This window comes from Trachypithecus francoisi, unplaced genomic scaffold (assembly GCF_009764315.1).
Source record: "Trachypithecus francoisi isolate TF-2019V2 unplaced genomic scaffold, Tfra_2.0 Lachesis_group13, whole genome shotgun sequence".
In the NCBI taxonomy this organism is placed as follows: domain Eukaryota; kingdom Metazoa; phylum Chordata; class Mammalia; order Primates; family Cercopithecidae; genus Trachypithecus; species Trachypithecus francoisi.
In genome coordinates this window covers 63,529,507-63,556,252 of record NW_022681458.1, presented here as the reverse complement: position 1 = coordinate 63,556,252, position 26,746 = coordinate 63,529,507, and the positions used below count along the sequence as shown (strand labels likewise).

The 26,746-nt window shown below is 38.7% G+C and overlaps 1 protein-coding gene across 1 annotated transcript; it reads left to right on the top strand.

Annotated features, from left to right (window-relative positions):
• The first annotated feature begins 777 nt into the window (after positions 1-777).
• On the top strand, positions 778-26,520 carry PLEKHA3 (pleckstrin homology domain containing A3). The gene is made up of 8 exons (XM_033230998.1): positions 778-1,425; positions 6,206-6,322; positions 11,492-11,647; positions 14,508-14,644; positions 16,459-16,623; positions 20,636-20,679; positions 22,487-22,602; positions 25,189-26,520. The coding sequence occupies exons 1-8, from the start codon at positions 1,386-1,388 to the stop codon at positions 25,314-25,316; spliced, it is 903 nt and encodes a 300-aa protein (XP_033086889.1). The 5' UTR covers positions 778-1,385; the 3' UTR covers positions 25,317-26,520.
• Positions 26,521-26,746: the final 226 nt, after the last annotated feature.

Below are 26,746 nucleotides of genomic sequence, written 5' to 3'. Positions count from 1 at the left end.
CTCGTACACCCACCGCCTAGATTCTGTCATTGAATTATATTTATTATATATCCATCCATCACTCTTTCCTCCATCAATTCGCCTTGTTTCCAAGTGAATACCCAAAGACTACCCAAACCAGAAAACTAGCAAAGGCCTTCTGCATTCGCCTGGATTAAGTTCTGGGAGTAGAGGTGCTATTCCACCTGGGTGATGCGAAGAAAAGCCGCAGCACTGAGCCCGATTGATGTGCTTTGCTTAAAGTTTGCAAAATTCCATAAACCTGAAAATTACTGCCGATTATGCAAGATGACGATTGCGTCCAAGCAGGAGTTTCAAAAATCATAAAAGTTAGGGGGAAGTCTCCCTTTCTAGAATAAAATTCCAAAGTCAAGTTCCCTGTTTTATATTCTAAATAAGATTGTGGCTATCCAAGGTTAATTATTGACGTGATGACAGTTCCTTGGGGGGCCATCGCCATTCCTTGTCGGAGGACCCCGTCTGTTGCACATTGCCTTCATAGGAGATAATTTCAGACCCCTTGAATATGAGGAAAATACGAAGCAAACAAATAGGAAGGCTTTTATTTATTTTTGAAGAAAAAACAGGATTTTATGAAAAAAACAAGATATTATGTACTTTTTCAGGAAAAAAAAAAAAACAGGAAAACCCGAGAGAACTAAGTGCCGGAGGGATGAGTGTGCCGGGAGCTCCTCCTCTGGTGGGCACCGGGGCTGCGCGCGCAGTGGAGCCCGAAGGCCTCGGCCTCCGGGGGCGGTCGGCCTGGGCCTTGGCGGCCAGGGGGAGACTAGGGAGCCTGGGGACTGTTGGCCCTGGGCCCGTGAGAGGAGAAGGGCGGCCCTAGCTTGCAGGCCGAGGGTGCGACGCGCAGGTCCGCCCTCCTCGCGCAGCCTCCGGCTAAGCGGCGAGGCCGCAGGCCGCGCCCGCTCCTTCAGCCCCGCCGCCGGGGAGGGGTTTCCCGGGACGATCCGGCCCCTTTCATCCAGGAAGTGAAAGCGACGTCGGGGTCAATGAAAACAAACGGGGAGCCCGGGGGGAAGGAAGGCAGGCGAGGAGGAGGCAGCGCCGGGCCGCGGAAGCGCGAGCAGGAGGCCGGTCGCGGTCGCATTTTTGCCGTTGTCGCGGCCGCCGCCGCCGAGGCTTACTCCGGGATGTCTGGGCCCGCGCCTCGCGGCCCCCGAGCTCCACGCGGCGCCCGCTGTCCCGGCCTCTAAGGGCCGCCACGTCCCGGCGGCGCGCGCAGGCAGAGGGCGGCTTCGTGCCGGCGGCGGGCTCCGGGGAAGGGGGCCCGGGCGGGCCGGGAGTGGCTGCCCCAGGCCCCGCGCCTACCCCATCACCGCGGCTGGCGCCGGGCCGGGAGGATGCGCGGTGTGGGGCTCTGAAGCATGGAGGGGGTTTTGTACAAGTGGACCAACTATCTCACAGGTATGGGGGCTCGCGTGATGAGGGAAGAGGGGAGAGGCGGGGGGCTTGGAGGGGCTTAGGCAGGAGGCTGCGGAGAAGGCGGGTCCGGGGCTTCTCTTCCTCCGTCTGGCCTCCGCGGACCCTCAGATCGAATTCGCGGTACTGGATTCCAGGCTTATTGAGTCCTTCTGGCCTCTTCAGGGGAGGGTTTGAGGCTGCGCACCTTCTAGAGGGTGGGAAGTGCACCTGCCACTTATTTGCTAGTGTGATAATACCAATCTTTGCCTCCTGTAGCCTCCGGAAAAATTCTCAGTCACCCTACATGTGTTGTTGCGATCTCCGTCCTTATTCACACTTAGTATTCATACTTTAAGAGCATTTTGTTAATAACTGAGTTGTCAGAGTATTGGACTGGAAAGGACCCTTTGTTTCAATTACAAGATTTAATTTTAAGAACTCTTTTCTGTATTTCTTCTAATTTCCTTAACATTTTATTTAAAAAAGTTGTCTTGTTGAGGTTGTTCCAGCTTAGCGAGCATGATTTTGGAAGTTGTCCCCAGATAATATTCTCTTAAGGATTGTCAATGAAGTATCCTTACGTTGGGGAACTCTGTTAACTGTGTGAGAAATAGTGGAAGACAGTGCCAATACACAGAAAGGGAGCAGGCAAGTCACTTTCACCTGTGAAGTGGGTGGAAGGGAGAACTTTGAAGAAATCAGAGACCAGCAGGAAAGGGCTCCTTTCCATGACATTGGCAATCTGGCTTATTTAAAAGCTCCTTAAATTTGAGTTGTAGTCCAATCTCTGCCATCAACCAACAATCAAGGCCAAGTCAGTTATTCTTTCAGAACCTCAGTCTGATAAGGCCAGGGTGATTAGCTATTTTGTCCTGGACATGCCTTCCAACTCCAGAATTCCGTGACCTCACTAAGTGAGAGGATGGTTTTAACATAAATTTGAACAGTAAACAGATTTTTTTGGGGGGTCTAGCGTAGGCAAATCATGACTTGCTGCCCACTTATTCCCTCTGCCAAAAGTATCGAATCCCTCAGTAATTGTGTGGTACTCTCAACTTGTGTCCACCTGATCTTGTGCAAAATGTGCACATAAACTTTTTCAGGCATAAGCACTGGGCTACAGTTATACCTGCTTTTTGATTTCTTAGAATTCTAAAGCCAGATTGATAGCAGCAAATGCTTTTAACATTTATGATACACAGATGTTTTATTTTGTTCAAACTGAAAAGTCAATTTATTTCTATAAGTGACATGTTTCAACGGGAAACATTTACAAGTTAGATAAATATTTTTTATTGGGCATTTTCATTTGAGCCCTTGTGAGAGCAGTTATACAGCAGTTATATTGTTTGGTTGAGGTATAGTGTTAACTGTTAAAGACAGTAGAGTGCTTCACCCCTGTAGTCCCAGCACTTTGGGGGGCAGACGTGGGAGGATTGCTTGAGCTCAAGACCAACCTGTGCCACACAGGGAGATGTGGTCTCTACTAAACAAACAAACAAACAAAAAAATTAGCTAGGTGTGGTGGTGCACGCCTGTAGCCCCAGCTACTGAGGAGGCGGAGGCGAGAGGATTGCTTGAGCTAGAGAAATGGAGGCTGCAGTGAGCTAGGATCAGTGAGCTATGATTGTACCCACACATTCCAGCCTAGCTAACAGAGCGAGATCCTGTCTCAAAAAAGCAAAACAAAACAAAAAGACAGTAGCTTGTATGCTTTGAGATGCAAATACTCATCTCATTGCAAGTGTTCCTAAGCATGGTATTGTGGAGGTCGTGCCAGAGGAACCATTGGGTCATTACTGAGATGAGTCATAATTTAAGAATTGAGGTGAAACCTGGTCTTGGTGGCCATTTCCTCATTTCCTATGGTACTAAATAACCAGTGGTTGAGCTTTTCACTGCATGTGATTTAGATTTTAGTCCTTGCAGGGCATTTAGTCAACTTCTAGTATGCATTGTAGAAGCTGGTTGAAAAGAAATCTTTTGGTTGGAAGAATTTCATTTTTAAAAGTTAAATTTGAGTCGACAGCGTGCTGATGATTAATTTTAGTTCATCATAGGTCATAAGGATGAGCAGCTGTTCATACTAAGTGATCTTTCAGTGTAATGATAGTGTTGTTCAGGCACGGTGGCTCATGCCTGTAATCTTAGCACATTGGGAGGCTGAGACAGGCAGATAGCTTGAGGTAAGGAGTTTGAGACCAACCTGGCCAACATGGCAAAACCCTGTCCCTACAAAAAATACAAAAAATTAGCCAGGCATGATGGCGTGCACCTGTAGTCCTAGCTACTTGGGAGGCTGAGGCATGAGAATTATTTGAGCCTGGGAGGCAGAGGTTACAGTGAGCCCATATTGCACCACTGCACTCAAACCTTGGCAACAGAGTGAGACTCTATCTCAAAAAAAAGAAAAAGATAGTGTTATTTGAGAATCCTTTGTAGAGAGTAAGAATTTCAGTAACATTTGGTAGTTTGAGATAAAAAGAATTAAAAAAAAAAAGAATTTTAAAAAGGGAATACCTGTGACTCTTTTTCACAGATATTACCCTCTGTTATTTGAGTATGTGAATCAATTAGAAATTGTTTTATTAAATGTTTCTTCAAAAAGTGTGTAGAGATAATTAACAGGCTTGATTATATTAATATGTTCAACCACTCACCTTTCATGTTGCTACAAATTCTAAATGAATCATTTTGCCCAATATTTGTTTTAAAGAGATATTGAATTGCAGTACTGCAGGCTTGCAAAATCATAATTTGTCCTATAGGCACACTAGACCTGGGTGGAGGAGTGTATTTTCACCACCTCCTGCTTATAATTTGTTTGACAAGGTAAATTAGTGTTTGGAAAGATAATGTTTTTATCATTTCCATGCATGATCAATACAATATACTCTCAAAGATATATTGTATGTCTATATTCTCATGGTTAATCTGAAATATCTGCCAGGTGTGGTGGCCCGCACCTGTAATCCTAGCACTTTGAAAGGCCAAGGTGGCAGGATTACTTGAGTCCAGGAATTTGAGACGAGCCTGGGCAACATGGTGAGACTTCATCTCTATAAAAAATTAAAAAATTAGCCAGTCTCGGTGGCGTGTCTATAGTCCTAACTACTTGGGAAGCTGAGGTGGGAGGACCTTTTGAGCCTAGGAGGTCGAAGCTGTGGTGAGCCATGTTCATGCCACTGCACTTCAGCCTGGGCAGCAGAGCAAGACCCTGTCTCAAAAAAACAAAACAACAACAACAGCAGCAATCCATGAAATACCTCACTTTTGGGGTATTTATTCATTCATTTATTTATTCAGTCACTTGAGAAATAGATTTTTTAGGTACCTCTTTGTGCCAGGTACCATTCTAGTTGCTGGGAATGCAGTGATGAGCAAGATAAAGTCCATATACCAAAATAACTTACTTTCTAATTTGTTTAGGTCTCACTAGGGAATACTCTGTTGTTTCACAAAAAGGAATCTTCCAGGAACCTGAAAGTTACTGGTTTTTAATTGCTTTAGATATCTATCTTTCTGAACTGTATTACTGCATTCCCTGCCTTCCTAAACAAGGTTACAAAGTAAAATTTAATCTTTTATGATGACTCAGTGTTGTCATTTCAAAAGTGTTAAAGATAAATCCTTTTGGGGAATTAAGTCCTGGATCTGTATTAAAGTGTAAGGATGATTGACCTATCTCCCCTCTTGGCACTATCTGACCCTGGAAAGATCAGATTAATCATGGGGCAGGCTATAGCAAAAGTGACCAGGATTTGAACACCCACGGTTTAAAATGTACATTTTAGCCATGAACACTTGTGCTGAATTGTTATTTAGTAGTCACGGAAAGAACAAGGACAGTCACGCTGCCCCCAGCATGGTCACCATGTTAATAGTCAGTGAACTGTTGTAAATTAGTAGCATGCTTGATAAGACTCCAGGGAACACCAAGTTTGGCTTCAAAGAGGAGTGGGAATTGGGTGCCAAGGAAAGCCATCATCCTTGTCACCAGCTTTGGGATGGAGCCAAGTCTGTGATAGATGTGAGCTCTGGTCACTGAATAAATATCAATTGAACAATTGCAGTTTCTAGGATTTCTGCCCTAGCTGTGCAACTGCAGACAAGGGAAGAGGGGAGCACATGGGGAATCTATGTTCTCACCATAGGGTATGTAGCTTCTATTTAAGAGACTGGAATTCATTTAGCACTCACTGTGTTTAAGGGAGTTTGCTTAGAAGTATGTATTTTATAAGAGCCACAGTGCAGAATTAGAGGGCCAGGTGGCACCTGAGAGGTCATCTTGTTCAACCTATACATTTTAGAGAGTGGGAATTTTAGAGATTTGAAAAGATTCGCCCCTAGGGTATGATTATCCAATTAAAGAATGATACTATAGGTAAGGCTAGAATCCCTGTCTTCCATGGCTTTTCCCTTAATATCATAACCCCAACTCTGTTCCTTTTTAGGAAAAGAGGGCAGTTATGCTATACCTGGTTTAGGGCTATTACTAAGGATGGGCCTTATGGGTTGTTAATGAGAACACTGTGAGCTAGAATTAGAAGTATTACTCCCTGTGTTTTTGCTGCTCTGGAGAGTTCTCCAGAAATCTCTCCCAGTAAAGTGAAGACTGATGCAAAAACATTTTTGATAAGCGTTGGTGATTAAAAATTTCATTGTCAGAATGTTATTTGAGAGCCAAGAAATAATGTGGATGGCAAGTTTTGAAATCACAGTTTTCTACGTGGTAAAAGTAATGTCTTTCCAATTGACCTTTTGTTATTTATGATCTTTTTAGGTTGGCAGCCTCGTTGGTTTGTTTTAGATAATGGAATCTTATCCTACTATGATTCACAGGATGATGTTTGCAAAGGGAGCAAAGGAAGCATAAAGATGGCAGTTTGTGAAATTAAAGGTAAGTGAATATATGGGATTAGAGGAACTGGAGGTTAGTCAGGGGTTCTTCAGCATACTCCAGACAAGAGTAAAAAAGGCATTTCTAACCATGTAGGGATCTTCTAATACCATTTATATACTTAGCAGTCAGGAGTGGCATTTCATCACAGTTAACACAATTAAACAGTTTTTGATAATTCTCCCTCTACAAATGTATTTTGAATGGAAATAACTTTTGCTAGTCTTCCAATTTGGATTTGACAAACAATTTCTTGTGGATACTACTTTAGTGTCCACCTTCAGTCTACAAGCATTCTATTTCATTATTGTTGTAATTAATAGAAAGATATTGTAAAAGTTGGAAGCTTTACTCCAAAGATAATGAGGCCAGCTCTGTAGGGTTTTGATGAAGTATGAAGTTGGAGTCGTAAACTCTGGTTCTTTGCTGAATTTGGAGGTAAGTTCCTCTGGGTGATAGAGATGGTTTCCTTTTCTTCCAAAAGGGGAGAAATAAAGCGATAGGTCCTGCTGTAATTTTTGTGAAGGAAGATTTTATGGACCATTGATTCATTTGTGTGTGTGGTTGGGGTGTGTGGGGTGGAGGCGAAATCAGATAAAATGGCAGTGAAAAGTACTGAATTCTTCAAAGAGAATGAAGGAAAAACTAGAGTGCCAGGGGAGTGACTATTCGACTTCCCCCTGGTCGTTTTCATTTCTCCACTCTAGCTTAAATACTTGTCCTTCATGAAATGTGTTTCTTTTGATGTGGTGAGCTCTGGGTCATAGCTATCAAATAGTCTTCCTGAAAGGTAGCCATTAATCTGACTTTAATTGCCATATGTAAGTGTCATCTACGTTTGAACATTTTATAAATGGAATAATTCATTATTTTCTTTTGTGTCTTGCTTTTTTTTAACTCAACATCGTGTTTGTGAAATTTATCTATATTGTTCAATGTAACAGTAGTTCAGTCGTTCTTATTGTATAGTATTCCATTGTGTGAATATCTCACAATTTTGGTATCCATTCTAGTACTGAAGGATTTTTGGGTTATTTCCATTTTGAGACTACAGTGACTAAAGCTGCCATAAACATTCTTACACATTTATTGAACATATGTGTGTATTTCTGTTTAGTGTATCTCTGGAACTGGAGTGGAATGCTAAGGCACTGAATTCAGCTTTAATAGCTGTTAAAGAAAAAAGTATTCTTGACACTTGTTGAAATGGTATGACAAACTTTATTTAGGACTATTGTGATAGATATAGGGAGTATTGCACTGGAGGAGAGAAATTGGGCTCAACTCCAAGTACAAGAAAAAGTGGGAATTTATAACCAAGGAACAGGGTTAGGCGGAGAGGGTATCAGTGGAGGGAAAGTTACTAAGAGGTAAGTGGGGATTCTGGCTAAATTGACCTAACAGGATTCTTGCTGAAGGCAGGCCAAGGCCAGGTGATCAGACATTGCTAGGAGATGGTAGGGCAGGTGATGAAATATGGTGTTAGGGGATTCTGGCTAAACTGACTTAGTAGGATTCTTACTAAAACTGGATTCTACAAGGATGGAGAAGGAAGCTTAGGTGAGTACAGGACTCAAATGAGCCTGACTAAAATTTGGTCAAGAAGATAATCTTTTCTTTTTTCTTTTCTTTTCTTTTTTTTTTTTGAGACAGGGTCTCACTCTCTTGCTCAGGCTGGAATGCAGTGGTGTGATCATGGCTCACTGCAGCCTTGACCTCCTGGGCTCAGGTGATCCTCCTACCTCAGCCTCCTGAGTAGCTGGACCAGAGGCACACGTCACTATGCCCAGCTAGTTTTTGTGTTTTTTGTAGAGATGGGGTTTCAAAACCAGGCTGGTCTTGAACTCCTGAGCTTAACCAATCTGCCCGCTTTGGCCTCCCAAAGTGTTGGAATTACTGGCATTAGCCACTGTGCCTGGCCAATAATCTTTTTCAGAGATAATGCCAGATGTTTTCCAAAGTGATTATATCAATTTTTTCTGCAATCAGTCAGAGTATTAGAGTTCTAGTTGTTCTGCATCTTTGCTAAAACTTGATATTATCCATTTTAAAAATTCAGAATATTTCTGGTGTTGTAGTGGTATCTCATGGTGGTTTTTCACTTGCATTTCTTCAATAACTAATGATGTTGAATGCTTTTTTAGATGTTAGCCATTTGAATGTCCTCTTGTTGGGCGTGTTAGCTCATGTTTGTAATCCCAGCAGTTTGGGAGGCCAAGGCAGGCAGATCGCTTGTGCTCAGGGGTTCGAGAGCAGCCTGGGCAACAAAATGAGACTCCTGTCTCCACAAAAAGGAAAAAAAAGGTTGCATGTTCTCTTCTTTTGAAGTCCTCTTCAAGTCTTTGGCCCATTTTCTAACTTTGGCTATCTTTCATGTTGATTTGTAGGAGTTCTTTGTATAGTCTGGATGAGTCTGTGTTGCAGATGTTTTCTTCTACTCTGTAGTTTATGTTTTCATTTTATTAATGATACCTTTTGAGGAACAGAAGTTCTTAATTTCAGTGAAGTCCAATTTGTTAATTTCTTTTATTGGATCCCTTTATGACCTACTGAAAACATCTTCTGTGTTGCTTTCTGGAATGTTTATAGTTTTCCCTTTTATATTTAGGTCTATATTAGGTCTGTACTTGACTTAGTAACAACCTTTCCCCCACTGTATCATGGAGATATCTTTGTCACAAAGCAAGTGACCATGTATGTGTGGGCCTTTTTCTAGACTGTCTGTTCTGTTCTGTGGCCCTGTTTTTTTTTTTTTTGTTGTTGTTAATCCTAGTGCCAGTATTACATTGCCTTAATTTCTTTAGCTTTATTCTCTTTGTATCTGATAGCCAAAGTCTCCTAACTTTAGTTCTTTTTCAGTACTGTATTGGCTGTTAGCCCTTTGCATTTCCTTATACATTTTAGAATTTACTTATAAATTTCCACAGCTATCTGCTGGAATGTTTGAAATTGTGTTGAATCTACAGATCAATTTGAGGAGAATTATATTCTTGATGATATTGAGTCTTCTGTTCCATTAACTCTGTTTAATTAGATATTTAATTTCTCTCAGTAATGTTTTGTAGTTTTGTGTTTAGAGGTCTCGTCCATCTTTCTGATGTTTTGGAAGCATCATTTTTAAGTTTGTTGCCTTTTCAGGTGACAGCTTTGGAGGGGACCACCCTTGATTGGATACATAAATTCTGGTATGTTTAAAAATGAGTCCTCTTATTTTAGTTTCATCTTGTAGCAACATCATTAGAAATTAGAGCATTGCTTTCTTTTAAAGTAGGTATTACTGGTGCTTTCACTAGTATTGGCAAGTAGCAAGGAAGTTACTCTTGTAGCTTTAGGAGTTCAGTAGTTTTACCCTAGCCTAGAAATCTTTTGCATTCATAATTGACTGTTGCGTGGTTGTATGTTTCAGTGTCTGCAACTAAGAATGGCCCATGTAAGTAGAATAATAAGATAGCAATGTTTCTGTGGCACTTACTTACCATAATAGACTAAACATCTAGTCAATATTTATAGCAATTAATTATTTAAGTTGGGGCTTCTGCCAGATTTTGCTGGGACCCTCATAATTTGGCTCCTCCCAACTTATCCATTCATGAATATAAATTTTTTTCTTTTTCTTTTTTTCTTTTCTTTTCTTTTTGAGACGGAGGCTCACTCTGTTGCCCAGGTTGGAGTGCAGTGGCGCGATCTCAGTTCACTGCAAGGTCCGCCTCCTGGGTTCACGCCATTCTCCTGCCTCAGCCTCCCGAGTAGCTGGGAATACAGGCGCCCGCCACTACTAATTAGCCCACCTGGCTAATCTTTTGTGTTTTTAGTAGAGACGGGGTTTCACCGTGTTAGCCAGGATGGTCTTTATCTCCTGACCTCGTGATCCGCCCGCCTCGGCCTCCCAAAGTGCTGGGATTACAGGCGTGAGCCACGGCCCGGCCTTTTTTCTTTTCTTTTCTTTTCTTTTTTTTTTTTGAGACAGGGTCTTGCTCTGTCACCCAATCTGGAGTGCAGTGGCGTGACTGTAGCTCACCACAGCCTGTACTGGGCTCCAGCGATCCTCTTGCCTCAGCCTTCTCCCTCCCAAGTTGCTGGGTCTACAGGTACTGGGAGTACATGCTTGCACCACTGTGCTGGCTAAACGAGTATCAGTATTACTTGGCACTACAATGGAAGCCTCTATTTTTGCTTGTTTCCTAATATTCTCAGTACATTCTGTGTTTATTTTCTCATTTAAGCTTTTTCTCATTCATTTTCTTAACCAAATCCTGCTTTCATCAAATCCTTCTTCTTGAAGCCTTTTTAATTTCCTGTCTTAAATTACTTTCTCTCATAATTACGCAAGAAATCTCTGCACCAAAGAGTTAAACATATATGTATTCTGATTGTTTTTGTTGTGTCCGTTTGTATCGTGGTTAGTCAACTGTATAGAAACGAAGACATCTTTTTTTCTTCCCCTCTATCTTCCCTTCTACTAGCACTGCTCTGAGCTGAGTAAATATTTATTGATGAATGACAGCTTAACACAAATTTTGTTTTACAACAACGACTTGGGATTGGCTCATCATAATTCCTGATTAGCTCTCTTTTCAGAGCATCAAAGGAGGTGTGTGTGTGTGTGTAGGAGAAGAAGTAGAAAGAGGCAAAGAGATGAATGCCTTCAAAATATACATGGCTTCCATGTATTATGCTATGATCCATAATTAAGGGCATATCATAGAGTTACTTTTCTGATAGAAGGTGGCTGTAGTAGTCATTTATTACATTCCTTCTATGTGTCAGGCACTATCCTAGTCTTGGGGGATAGGAAAACAAAGACTTTACTTTCAAGGAAATTAGTAAAAAATGTGTGATAGTGTAACATTCATTGCAGTTGTATTTAATAGGATAAGTGGCCCCAAGGTGGGGGAGGGACCTCACTTCTCAGTAGTTAGTATGTCCCTGTTTTCTTTTTCATACTCCGTCATCGCTTTGGCACCATTATCACCCGGGGTCTATACGAGAATGTTGGTTTGGGGAGTGCCACTGGGTGGCCCCTCAGGGAGCAGCACTGGTTGCATCATGAATGATAGATCATTGTTTTAGGTGTATGAAGCATCTGATACTGTGTGATTAGATGATTATTTGATTCCCCTTAAATTACTTAAGTCTATAACTGTATTTCCCCTTTGTTTTTCATCATAGTTCATTCAGCAGACAACACAAGAATGGAATTAATCATTCCCGGAGAGCAGCATTTCTACATGAAGGCAGTGAATGCAGCTGAAAGACAGAGGTGGCTGGTCGCTCTGGGGAGCTCCAAAGCATGTTTGACTGATACAAGGACTAAAAAAGAAAAAGGTAACTATAAACTTTTCCCTTGTGGTGAGAGTAGTTTCTTAAATATAAATATAAATAAAATAGCCTGTCCACTTTTAGTATCTATCCCAAGGAAATAATTAGAAATGTAGATTTACATTTATCTTTATCATAGTAAACATTTTGTAAAAGCTATAAATTTAGGGGAATGGCTCAATAAACTCTTTCATTCTTTCTTTCTTTTTTTGAAATGGAGCCTCGTTCTGTTGCCCAGGCTGGAGTGCAATGGCGCTTTCTCAGCTCACTGCAACCTCAGCCTCCCAGGTTCAAGCGATTCTCCAGCCTCAGCTTGCCAAGTAGCTGGGATTACAGGCACCTGCTACCATGCCCGGCTAATTTTTGTATTTTTGTAATTTTGTATGCTGGCCAAGCTAGTCTTGAATTCCTGACGTCAGGTGATCCGCCCGCCTCGGCCTCCCAAAGTGCTGGGATTACAGGCATGAGCCACTGCGCCCAGCCTAAATTCGTGCTTTCATTGGCTGATATATAGACAGTAAGATGTTTAAAAGGAATTTCAGTGTGAGAAAATGCCCAAGGTTAAATGATCATTGAAAAAAGCAGGATTCATAATTATATATAGTGTTAGTATTCATTGGCTGGCTTAGGAAAGGTATGTAAGAATTGGTCAGATTGTTACCTTTGGAAGTGGAATTTGTGGGAAGGAGACTCACTTGTCACGGTATACCCTTTGGTATCTTTTGACTTTACCATGTATGCATATTGCCAATTCAAAAAGATTTTTAGAAACTGAAAGCAAAGCAAATGATTTATGTTATCAGTTCAACTATATACAGATATAATGTGAAAATGACAATTTCTTGATAGTGAGATTATAGTTTGTCTTAGTTCATTTTCTGTTGCTTTGACACAATACTTGAGACTATGTAATTTCTAAAGAAAAGAGGTATGACTCATGGCCCTAGAGGCTGGAAGTTCAAGATTGGGCAGCTGTATCTAGTTGACTTCTGGTGAGGGCCTCATGCTACATCATAGCATGGTGGAGGAAGCAAGGGAATGCGGGCGTGTGCAGAAAGAGATCAAACACAAGAGACAGCCTCGATTTATAACAGCCTGCTCTCATAGTAACTACATTTCCCATAATGTAGTTCCAAGAGGTTGAGAACTCACTCACTCCTTTGAGGAAGGTATGAATCCCCTTTAATGACCTAAGCACTTCTTAGAGGTACTACTTTCCTAACACTGCTACACTGGGGACCTAGCCTCAACATGAGTTTTGCTGGAAACTAACCATATTCAAACTGTAGTACAGTTGTTTGATTTTTGTTTTCTATATTTTTTCTATTTTTCAAAATTTTTTATTAAGTATGTATTACTTTTATAATTAAATACACATTACATTAGTGAAAGCAGGTAAATTACAGGTATTGAGAAATGAAGGCTGAGGATTGAATTTATAACAATTTTGAAATATATGAAAACATTACAGAATATGGCTACAGGTAGGATAAGAAGGAATGGATATTCACAATAGCTAAAAGATGGAAATAAGCCAAATGTTCATTGGTAGATGAATGGATAAACAAAATATACAATAGAATGTTACTCAGCCTTAAAAAGGACGGGAAATGTGACACATGCTACACTGTGGATGAACCTTATAGACATTACAGTAAGTGAAATAAGCTAATCACAGAAAGACATATAGTCTATGATTCCACTTATATGAAATACCCAGGACAGTCAAATTTATACAGACAGAAAATAGAATGTTGTTTCCCAGGGCCCAGAGGGAGGTGGAAATAGGGTTAATGTTTAGTGGGTATAGGCCTTCAGCTGGGGAAGATGAAGACATTCTCGAGATGGATGGTGTTAATGATTTTACAAATACGAATGTACTTAATGCCACATTTTGAAATGAATACTTAAAAGTGGTTAAAATAGTAAATGTTATGTTTATGTATATTTTACCACAGTTTTTTTTTTAAAAAGGAGAAAGAACAGGCTTAAATGTGAGCAGGAATTTATTTAGGTTAGATTACATGGGCAGATAGAGCTGCTTTGTCCACTCTGGCAAAAGTGGCTTTGTGGCTAGGATCAGAGAGCAAGGCCACTGGGGCCTGGCCCAGGGAGTGTGGAGAATCACCAGAAATTTACTCTATGAATTTTCCTCCTGTGTAGCTTATACTTCTAGTTTAAAAGGTATTGGCTTGTGAGTGGCTGAGATTATGGCTGGGTGTTTAGTTTGTCTGGAGATACTAAGGAAGAAAGTATGCTCTTAATAAAAAATGTTGAAAATAGTATAATGTGAAAATGAAACTGAAAGGAACAGAAGAAAATAAATGAATGTTTATATATAGTAGTTTTAATTACGTAAAAATTTAAAACTTCTGTAAGCCAAAATAAACGGAACTGAAAGGAAGCTAACAGATCTGGATAAGGTATTTGCAGTATATAAGATAGAGGAAAGATTACTATCTTTAATTTGTAAGAACTTTTACAAACTATCAGTTTATATTTTTCCATCAGAGCTGGAAAAAAATGTATAAAGGACAAAGTAAAAAAGCAATTCACAAAAGAAAACTAAGCACTATTTAAATGGAAGATGAGTAATGGAATGGAAATGTCCTGTATAAAATATCCAGTGGTCATCATCCTATCTCTGGAAATCACCTAAACGTGGCAGGCATATAACTGTCAGCTTTTTCCCAATTATCTAAAGAGAAGATGTTTCCTTAGGGCTCTGGTATCCTATTCCCAAGTTCTCACATTTCTTGAGCTATAGGTATTTATATTCATTGCTTTTTTAAATGATTACATTTTGTTACATTGCCCAAAGAATATGAAAATGATCTAACTGGATATTTATATATGTTCTTTTCAGAAATAAGTGAAACCAGTGAATCGCTGAAAACCAAAATGTCTGAACTTCGCCTCTACTGTGACCTCTTAATGCAGCAAGTTCATACGATACAGGAATTTGTTCACCATGATGAGAATCATTCATCTCCTAGTGCAGAGGTAGAGCAAAGAGGATCTCTTCATGTGTGGTTATGCTTTGGAGTGCTCTGGGGGGATCCTCAGTCATTCCATAAGATGATAGGCATTTTCACATTGAGTTATTTTCAGCTTTTCTGGGTTCTGCCTACCGTAGACTATCTGGAAATCTGTAGCATCTTCTCGGTTTTGTCTGTGTGGCCAGAGAAGAACATGAAGTAGCATATTTCTCCAGGGATCAAGGCTTGTCTTTGCAGCCACTCTAATAATTTGAAGGTTGGAGTGGGGAAGAAGCATTCCAGGCTTTGCTCTCTAGGCTAGCAGCATAAATTCACTGGACAGCTGCTATTCTCTTTTTTTGGTAATAAGGTCCCTGCTTCAACTGTGAGAGTTGATCACTTATCTTTATGGAATAACTTAAAACAAATCCTTCTCAGAACAGTGACTTAGGAATTAAAACTCAGATTAGTAGGATCGGGCTATAATAGGCTCATTCTTTATGGTAAAATAGGACCAGTGAGCTATACCACTCTCTGGGTGAAAGGCCAGCATGTTGCCTATCCCTTTTTGCCTAACTTGATAGAAGTGGAGCAAGAAATCTTCCTACTTCTTCTGTGACTTTCTCCTGTTGGGGAGGAATCTTGTGTAAGAAGCCCAAGGACAAACTGACCACAAGCTCCCTGGAGGTAGGTGCTCTCACACTTGCTACAGGAGCTCGGTGACAGTATTAGGGACCCAGGCTTGTTGCATCTTTCCACCTGCCATTCTTGATGTGTTGAGTTTTTCTCCTAATGCCCCAGGTGTCAAGATGACTGTCAAGCTCACAAAGAGGCAGGAGGCAGTGGGGTTGCCAGGATGGAGAGAGTCCTTCTCAGCTTGCTGTGCTTGGTTTTGAATCAGGGAACAAAAATCCCAGAAATTCTCCAGCAGACTTCTCATCTTTTTTTTTTTTCCTGGCTCAAGGGAAACCAGGAAAAAATGAGCATTTGGTAAAGAGTCTTGGAATAGCCATGACTAGCTTAGATCAGTCTCTATTCATCCCCCAGGATCAGGGCACTTTGCGATCCTGAACAAAATTGGGATTTTTACTCTGTCAAGGAAGAAGTGGGAGAACAGATAGAGGGTAGACATGAACTGTACTGCCACTAAGTAATTCTAAGGGTATTCCATGTCTGTGACCACTTTTGGGAAAATGAAAATTACTGTTTAGGTTAGATTTCTCTAAGATAAATTTTTGTACACGATTTTTCAATATGATAATTCAATGCAAAACTTATTTTTTCTTAGAATCTAGTTTCATACATTGTTTAGGAGACAGGCATTTCTTTTTTTTTCTTTTTTTTTTTTTTGAGACGGAGTCTTGCTCTGTCGCCCGGGCTGGAGTGCAGTGGCCGGATCTCAGCTCACTGCAAGCTCCGCCTCCCGGATTTTACGCCATTCTCCTGCCTCAGCCTCCCGAGTAGCTGGGACTACAGGCGCCCGCCACCTCGCCCGGCTAGTTTTTTGTATTTTTAGTAGAGACGGGGTTTCACTGTATTAGCCAGGATGGTCTCGATCTCCTGACCTCGTGATCCGCCCGTCTCGGCCTCCCAAAGTGCTGGGATTACAGGCTTGAGCCACCGCGCCCGGCAGGAGACAGGCATTTCTTACTCATAGATGTTTTAATTTTCTTCTTCTTTTTTTTTTGCCCCAGCTTAATTTTCTAAGGTACTGTATTTTAAATAAATTTGAACATAGTAATGTGTCTGTTGGAGATGTCTTATTATTTAGTGATAAGGTTGTATATGATTCCATGTCATTGTATGCAAATCTGTTCAAGTCTTTGTGTAATTTTTCAGAACATGAATGAAGCCTCTTCTCTGCTTAGTGCCACGTGTAACACGTTCATCACAACGCTCGAGGAATGTGTGAAGATAGCCAATGCCAAGTTTAAACCTGAGATGTTTCAACTGCCCCATCCGGATCCCTTAGTTTCTCCTGTGTCACCTTCTCCTGTTCAAATGGTTTGAACTTCCTGTTTTGTTTTTTCCTTCAGTAGTAATGTTGCATGTGGTTTTTGTTTCATTTTGGTATTTATTTTTAAGGGCGGAAACAGGCAGTGGCGGGGAAACAGCTAACAAGTTGAATTTTTGTTTGTACTGTTTCATATTAGAGCTTCTCAGCTGATGAGCTTAGCACTTGTGCTAGTGTCCTCATCTCCTTCTGCTTGGAGGGGCTGTGGATGGCCTGCCCACAGGCTGCTTCATCCATTTCTCCCAGTATCTAGGACAATATTACAAAGTGCTGTGACACAGAAAAAATTGGGAGGCTCTATTCTGCTTGGTAAGAATTACACAACGGAATGGGGTTTTAGTCACAATGGGGTACAATTAAGTAAATCTTTAAAGGAGTTAGAAGGAATTTGAAACATAGTCCAGTGGGAACGGTGTTTTGTACTCACTATTTGGATCTGAACCCTCAGAGTAGCTGATCTTCAGTTTCTTCATGTGTAAAAATACAGTGTATATCAGAGAGTCACTGCAAACGATCTGACCTGCTTACTGTTAGGTGCTCGGTGTTAGTTTCTTACTTCCTCATTGCTCAGAACAACAAGTCCTCTTTTTGCCAGGGGTGGCAGATCTGTTGTCCTTTCTGAGTTAATAAATTTGCTGTAGCATGCTGTGAGAAACTTGTAGGTGAGATAAGCTTTAATGAGACTTTATTTCATCAAAGTGTTTTCAGGAGTCCATTTATAGGAGTAAGAATGCCACCTTGTTGCTGTTTCAGCAATTACCTGAAGATCTATTTGTTTTTTTTTTTTGAGGCGGAGTCTCGCTCTGTCGCCCGGGCTGGAGTGCAGTGGCCGGATCTCAGCTCACTGCAAGCTCCGCCTCCCGGGTTCACGCCATTCTCCTGCCTCAGCCTCCCGAGTAGCTGGGACTACAGGCGCCCGCCACCTCGCCCGGGTAGTTTTTTGTATTTTTAGTAGAGACGGGGTTTCACTGTGTTAGCCAGGATGGTCTCGATCTCCTGACCTCGTGATCCGCCCGTCTCGGCCTCCCAAAGTGCTGGGATTACAGGCTTGAGCCACCGCGCCTGGCCAGATCTATTTGTTAGGAGAATAGGGTCTAACTTATTCCTAGGTTCTCTTACCTATCCCAGCAAATTTGGTTATATGAGAGTTAGTAAAGATTATTGCCTAAATTTATTTAGATAATTGTTTTCTAATCAGTGTTTGATGGGCTAATAGTTTCCTCTGAGACAAACGTACCATGAAAATGAGTTTTATGGCCAGATTAATTTGGGAATTGCAGTGACTCTCTGATATACACTGTATTTTTACACATGAAGAAACTGAATAACTTAAATGATATGAATTGAGTTTCTCTAATCTGACAAGGACAGTTTGATAGGACTTGTCACAGCCTTTTTATTTATTTATTTTTTTAGAGACAGGATCTTACTCTGTCACCCAGGCTGACCATCATAACTCACTGCAGCCTCAAACTCCCAAGCTCAAGTGATCCTTGCACCTCAGCCTTCTGAGGAGCTGGGACTACAGGCGCACACCACCATGCCTGGCTACTTCTTTTAACTTATTTGTGGAGATGATCTCATTTTGTTGCCTAAGCTGGTCTCAAACTCCTGGCTTCAAGCTAAGTTTTTCAATTTATTTTTTGTAGAGATGGGGTCTCATTTTGTTGCCCAGGCTGGTCTCAAACTCCTAGCTTCAAGCAGTCTTCCCGCTTCAGCCTCCCAAAGTGTTGGGATTACAGGCATAAGCCACCATGCCCAGCTGTCACACCCTCTTTTATGCTGAAGTGTATTATGAATCTCTGAGAGGTGGAAGTGTAGTGTACAGTGTTTCTGAAATTTATTTGACAATTGAGCCCATTATATATATATATATATATATATATATTTTTTTTTTTTTTTTTTTTTTTTTTTCTTTTTCTTTTTTTTTTTTTTTGTGATGGAGTCTCGCTCTGTCACCCAGGCAGGAGTGCAGTGGCACAATCTGGGCTCACTGCAGGCTCTGCCTCCCGGGTTCATGCCATTCTCCTGCCTCAGCCTCCTGAGCAGCTGGGACCACAGGCGCCCTCCACCACGCCTGGCTGATTTTTTGTATTTTTAGTAGAGACAGGGTTTCACCATGTTAGCCAGGATGGTCTGGATCTCCTGACCTCGTAATCCGCCCGCCTCAGTCTCCCAAAGTGTTGGGATTACAGGCGTGAGCCACTGCGCCTGACCCATTTTATGTATTTTTTAATACCATTTTACAGGACTGTGGTGTTGAGTAAAACATAGTTTGACAATGTTGCTTTTTAGGACAATTGTAGATATGCTATAAACTGTTAATTAACATGTATATGTGAACAAATAAATCAGTCTTTTGAGATGGATGTATAGTGCTGTGTTCCTGAGGTTGATATGCAAAGGGTACACTTTTTTTTTTTTTACAGCTGTACTTTTTAGAGTCAAATGCAGTAAAACCTCAGAGTTGCCTTGCTTCTACATTGAACTTCTCAGGAAATCCCTTATGTTACAAATGCTCTCTAGTCCAGAGTAGTCATATGTGTGTTTTACATATAAGAAACTAAAATAATTGTCTTTTTAAAGCTAAAACCTTCAATAGAAAAATTACAGGAAATCTAATACATTAATTTAGGAAATATTAGATTAGAAGCTGCTTATTTTTGCTAGCTATGCCATTTTACTTGATAAAAAGAGCAAGAATTGTGGCTTATGTAATAGTTCTAGAGACAAATAGCATGGAAAGTAAGGTCAGACAGTCTTCATTTTTTTTTTAAAGAACATTATTTATTTATATGAAAAACTTACATTTATTTATATGAAAAATAAAGCTAAAAATTTGAGTATTCCAAAACAATTTAATCTGATCTTTATGAGTGCTTTATATAGTTAATCTCAATGAATCCATCTTAGAGTAAACTTGCATTTAACTTTTTTTCAAGTCATCATAAAAGTTCAGACAACTGTCATTGGACCTACAGACTGAGTGATTATTATAGTGGGGATGTCCTTGGGTTAGTAAGCCTAAAGGAAGTAATTTCTGTTAAAGGAGATATTAATGTCCATTTGCATCTTAATGTCAATCTTATCAGATGTTCCCAGACTACAGATTGGGTGGGTCATATCTCTTATCATTTCAACTGGTATTTCTCAGAGCAACTAGTGACTCATGTTCCAAATATAGAAGGCATTTACATAACATAAATATTATACCTGGGCTTGTTAGACTCTTGGGCTCATGTATACAAAAGCAGTCACCCTAAACTTTTAGTATAATCTTTGTTTTTCTGCTACCGTGTTAAACTTTGAAATAATCAATTTTATTTGACTGCCTCCCTTCATATTTTGATGGAGTAGTTGGATCTTCCAAATTATGTTTAGTATTTATCATATTTTTTAAATGCTCTGCTTAATTAGGTATTTTTTATTTTTTAAATATATGTTTTGGAAATCCATTGAGACTTAGGGCTCTTCTGAGTTCTTTAAAGTCTTAAATTATTAATGCTGTCTTCCATGAAAACCACACTTCAGAACATTTGTATATCAGCTACCTAAATAATTAATGGTAAAGAGAAGCTTTACTACCTGACTCTTCTACTACTTCCGTTTAAAAAGAGATATTTATTAGAATATTTTCTGGCTTGCTAGATACTCCTTTTTATCACATTTATATCCTATTTATAGTTATATACTCTTTTTTATATTTGTGTACACACGCATATATATGTATTATGTATAAAATTTGGTTTTTACTTTTGAAAAAAGAATCCAGCATGTTTTTGGTGTGTGTTGAAAAAGATTCCAGTTAACGGTTATTAGAGAGAAAGCTTGATGTTGTGCTAATTATGTTACTCGAGTCTGTGAAAGATAAATTTTGTTTTCCCAGGTATCTTTTTCTCTGAGTAAATTTATATTTATTATGATAATAGTAAATTAGAGCTGCATGATTCTACTTGACATGTGGATTATGGTAATTTTTTTTTTGTTTTTCAAAATTTCTAGATGAAGCGTTCTGTCAGCCACCCTGGTTCTTGCAGTTCAGAGAGGTAAAAGAACCGTTTCTTTTGACTAAGTTCTCTCAAACTATACCCATCCAGGGAAGTTCTCTGGGCCTTTAACAAGTGGTGTGGAATGTAAACTCTGTATGGGTTAGGTCTAATTCTGAAACCAGCATTTTATCTCTCAGTATTTATCTCCTAGTATTTAGTATAAGGGCCTGGCCTCAGTAGGTAGTCGTAAAGAAAAAAATGAATTAATTAACCAGCAAGGTAAGCACCTTGCCAGCCATTTTACCTTTTTTAGATGTTTGAAATACAGTCATATATTGAAGAATGACTTTTCCATCAATGATAGACTGCATATGTGACAGTGGCCTCATAAGATTATAATACCGTATTTTTACTGTACTTTTTCCATGTTTAGGTATGTTTAGATACACATGTACCATTGTGTTACAGTCACCCACAGCATTCAGTACAGTAACATGCAGTACAAGTTTGTAGCCTAGGAATAATAGGCTATACCACATTGCCTACATGTGTAGTAGGCTATACTAGCTAGCTTTGTGTAAGCACACTCTGTGATGTTTGCACAGTGACAGAATCACCTAGTGATACATTTCTCAGAATTCATCCTTGTCATTAAGAGACGCATGACTGTATATCAAGTTATGGTTAGACAGAAGTACATTTTTGATGTATTAAGACTCCACAGCTGGGGCTCATTTTACCTCAGCTGTTTATAGCATCATCCATTCATGCTGAGCTGTTATTTCATTAAGAGAAAAAGATCTTGCTGAAAAGAGAAAACCACTTGATATTTTAAAGTACCTATTCATATCAATACATTAAAAAACTTTACCTTCTGGATAGATCTCAAAATACTAAGTTGTTAAACTATTATTTTGTTAGGTAATAGTCCTTTAAGTTGCTATGGTTGTTCTTATTTGGTTCTTTGGAAAGTGATTTAATTTTAGTGACATTAGCATTTATTTCTCTATATTTGCACTGTTAAATGCTGGGCCCTTATTGTTTTGTCATGTTTTAATTTTTTACCCTGATGATTATATAATCTTTGATTAAACCGTCAAATACTCAGAGGAGTCCAATGATGTATATGCCCAACCTTGTCAGGGAATCAAGAGTCCCACCAACTGAATTTTCCAGAAAAATGGAAGCTTAATCAACTTTTATTTTTATGAAAGAAAGTTTTCTATCCTTTCTACTTCATAACATAATAATTTTAAAATCTTATTTGTTTCCTGATGAATCAAGGTTGTCATTAAGTACAGTAATGTTGGGCTGTTACAAAAATAGTAGCGGAGGTGCTATTAGGTGGTGGTGATTTACTTCTCTGTTTAATTTTTTGAGACAGATTTTTAAAAAAGTATTTCTAGGCCCCCTTTTGCCATCTTTATCTTCTCTTGCTGTTGTGAGTGAGTCTACCTCTAGCTCTGTGAACTCCTTGCCCATTTCTTTCAGTCTGCTGGTTTTGATCAGATATGGATTAACTTGAAATACATGCACTCATGAAACCTATGACTTTTAGTTTTCGAACATTTGTAAACCGACTGATAATGTCTGCTCTCTGGAGTCTCCCCTATAGAAGTCACTACTTCTTCATTATACCCCTTTTCCTTTTAGTTCAGCTCAGAAGCCATATTCTCCAGGTTATCAGCTGTCATCTAAATGGGTTCACTTGTTTTTGACTTCTGAGTAGAATGTTGCTAACATGGGATGTTGAGCATAAAAATAATTCTTTTTTCACTTAAAGAGAAGTCATTTAAAATTCCAGTTGAGGGTGTTTTTATTTATGTAAGGCCTTACAATTTAATGCTTTTTATTTAATTTGCAGGAGTAGCCACTCTATAAAAGAACCAGTATCTACACTTCACCGACTCTCCCAGCGACGCCGAAGAACCTACTCAGATACAGATTCTTGTAATGATATTCCTCTTGAAGACCCAGATAGTAAGTGACATAGGTACTGTCTCTTTCTTTGGCATATTCAGCAAAATTACTGTGGGGCTCTGTAGTTTCTGGAAATGAAGTATACTGACATTGAACATTGTACTTTGTTTCTTTGATTGATTCCTTCATTCAGAGGTAAGCAAACAGCGCTCAATCAATGAAAACTCATATATCCTCTTACAAACAGGTTTGTTATTAACTAAGGAGTTATTAACTAAGGAGTGCTGAGGATTGCTTTGTAAATATTGTATCTTAGATATATATTTATAGAATATCATGATCTTTTACCACCACTATACTTGCACTTAAAAAACATTTTGGAAGAAGGCATGAATTGTTAGCAGGATTCTAGGGGAAAATAAAGGCAAGTTCCAAGTTCATATAAAAGTCAGCATTGTTACTTTACTAAAATACCTTGAAATGGCTAAGGAAAAGAATTTTGTCTGGTAGTCATGGTGAATTATAGTAGCATTCATTCCTGTACCTTTTTCTTACTAAAGAGGCAGCATACTGTGATTGAGTGTTTTTGGGAAAGGTTTTGTGATTTATGTTAAAAGTTAAAAATTTTTCTCTTCAGAGAAGAAGCTTTGAATGTGTGTCAGAATATCTAGTAAGATAGTAGTGACCATGATTTGCAGTGAACGCAAATATAGTCTTATTATTACATCTCTATAAATAGACTTCTACTCTCCAAGTCTTTACTATTTCTCAGGAAGCATGTGGGATAGAAATTATGTACAACTTCCAATTAAGGAACAAGTTGTGTTCCAGTAGTTCATTTGTAAGCCAGTTGTTTGCAAAACAGATTTTATTTTTCTTGTGGAAATGACATGATAAGTGGTGGTTAGCTCTTTGAATAGCCTAGAAGAACCCAGTGCATTTATAGTATGGCTGAAATGGGACAAAATAATGGTGTATTTCTAGCATTTGAGTGTATTGAAAACCTTGATTAAGCTGGAGTTGTTTTATGTAACCAGAAAGTTAAACAGGTTTAGTTCACACACATGGCAATTTTAAAAAGGATTGCTGGTCATTTTTGGAGTTTTAGGAGTGAGAGCATCTGTTTTTTTTTTTTTTTTTTGTATGCTCACTTTTTTTTTTTACTGAACTAATCATCTATTTATTAATATATGGCACTATTCTATGCTCATTAACATTTTGAATTTAAATTGAGATATGGGTAGAGAAATGAAGGAAGGAAACCGGGAAGGGGAAGGGAGAAAGAAACTTTCTTGGGCCAATCAAGCAAGACCTGGAAGAGAAGAGGAGGAGAGAGGGAGGGTTAAAGAGGTTGAGTATGTGAAAAAAGTGTTATCTGAGGTAGGTAAGATAGATTCTGATTCTCTTTATTCTTTATGCTTTTTACACATGACTCTTAATCCAGAGTTCATGAAGGAGTTCTGTATGCTACCTTGTGCTTTTCTTTAAGTGTGACATCTTTTTTTTTTTTTAAGAGGATCATTTGTGATTACTAAAATAATTTTTTTAAAACCATCCATTTTTCTTTAGAATTCTTTTCTTCTCATTACCCTAGTCCTGAATATTTGAAAACAATTTTCAAAAGATCTAGGTGTACATGCTCATTGTATTTAGCATCCCCCAGTTTAACTGTTATGGACTGTAACAAAACTAGTCACACACACACACATATATACATCATATAGTTCACTTTTCTAGAACTATTAGCAAGTATAGACTAGGTCAGAAATTTTATCCTTAGAGTTTTTCCTGTTTATACTAGTTTAGTGTTTCAATTAGCTGACAAAGCAAAGATTGAATTAGTGCTCCTTCTAGAAAGTATATATTTTGCAGTTGGCAGTTTTGGTTGAAAGTTGTTACTCAAAAATATTCTTCTTGTGAGATGCAACTGCTTCTATTTTCTTAAACAAGCTTTTTCAAAAAGTATGAAAGTAATAAATGATGATGGTAAACTCAAACAATGTGTATAAAGGTACAACTGCCTTAGAACAGGACTATGCCAGTGTAGTCAGCTGTGTTAACATGGAGCTGCAATGATAGTTCTTTTTTTTTTTTTCTGTGAGCTACATTACAAATGGAGAAATGGGATCTTTCAGTGTGAAGTATCTTGTCAGCTTTGCTCAGAAAGTCTTAGAATGAAAAGAGGAATACCTGAATTTAGTCCTCGTTCTGTTACCAATTGTGTGATGGTGGGTAAGGCATGTATCCTTTTGTGGGTCTTGGTTTGTTTGCCTAGGAACAAGGAGGATATTAACAGCATTAAAATAGGCTGAAAGAGCAATATTTAATTAATAAAGATTGAATTCAATTCAGCAGATATTACTGCTTGTTATGTGCCAACCATGATTCTAGCAATGAACAAAACAAACATCTCTACTTCAGGCAGTTTCGTCATTTATCCCATGAATTCTGATGTTTTTCCTTGTGACTGTTGATACTCTACTCTAAAAGTTAAGTTTTCCTGTATGAAACAAACAAGGAAATAAAAAGTTAGCAGGAAGCTAAAGGAATTTCATGTCCCTGAATAGGAAATTTAAAATGTTCTTTCACGGAGGACTGGAGTTAATATTGACAGGATCTTTAACGTTTTTACCAATGTCTTCATAGGACCTGTTCACTGTTCAAAAAATACACTTAATGGAGATTTGGCATCAGCAACCATTCCTGAAGAAAGCAGACTTATGGCCAAAAAAAAATCTGAATCGGAAGATACTCTTCCATCCTTCTCTTCCTGAAGAAACTGAAGTGTCCAACTTCCTCTAAGTATTGCTATGCAAAAGCTGCTGTAATTAAACTATTGTTATAGGGACTAGTTTTTTCCCTTAGGACTCTGCACTTTATAGAATATTGTAAAACAGACAAGAAAACAAACCACATACTTTTGAAGTGTATTTTATCTTTATATAGTTTGTTTGCAAGAGTATTTTCCTAATAACTCACAGTATGAATGTGCATCTTTTTTTTTTTATTTTTATTTTTTAAACAAATGATGGTGTAACATTTTGACATCCATAAGGACAAATGTAGATATTTTTCTAAAAAACTGTGAGAGGACTGACAGCTTGGTCAGGGTGTATTGTAGCTTATAAACATGAAATCTTATAAGGTTCAGTTTGACAGAAGTGTGATATATGTAACTTGTGCCATGGACCAAATGGTCACTTTACCACAGCTAAAAATGAGTTACGATAGCAGCTTGATGGTGATTGTATTATATTCCTTTAATCAAAAAGGAAACACAATATTTTAAGTATCTTTAGCCCAATTACCATGACATATTGAGAATCTTTAACCAGACTGTATTGTCCTTCATATGTGAAGTTGACACTACTGATTTGTCATTCCAAATGTTGGGTTAAAGTGTTTAATTTTTATTTATTTTCTTGTTGCCTCAAAAGATGATTGCATTCTAATTTTTGTGACCTACCAAATTTAAGATGTGTATACGTTGTTCTTTACATTGTTCTAGAAAAGAGATTTTAATGCTATAGTGACTTTGCTCACTTACACCAGAGAAATAAACAACTTTCAATGGAAGAGGATTTTAGTGCTTTTTTTTTTTCCTAAAATAGACATTAAGCTGCTGTTGTAAAGTATTGTTTGCAGCTCTTTCCAATGTCTAGAGACATTTTTATTTATGAATATTTATACAAAAAGGAATTCTGTCAAGATGACTGCTGTATATCACTTGAGAATGGCATTATTTAATTAAAGAACAAATAGCATTTTTTGGTAGTGCCTGTCTATACCTATTGTCATTGTTTGCCTTGTAATCTGTTGTTTTGAACTCACTTTGGGTTGATAGTTTTTTTTAAGGTTTTGGTGAAGGAGCACTTTAAAACAAACTGGTGTGTTGTTTTTAAGTTAATCATATGTTTAATAAATGTGTGGTTTTTGCATTCAAACACATCATATAATACATTGTATTTTTTACATTCATTGATATTCTGTCTAATCTTTATTAGGCACTAATAATGAGTTTATATATTTAGGCCTGCTGGTGAAGACACAAATGATTGCTTTTAGTTTTTGTTGCCTGTGAGCTTAGAATGGTGTGGCCTATTTCATTTTATTTCAATTCCTCTTGTAAGTTTATATGGGATATTTAAAAATAATATTTGGTATTTATTTAAAAAACTGTAATTATAGGCCTTCCATCTTAAGT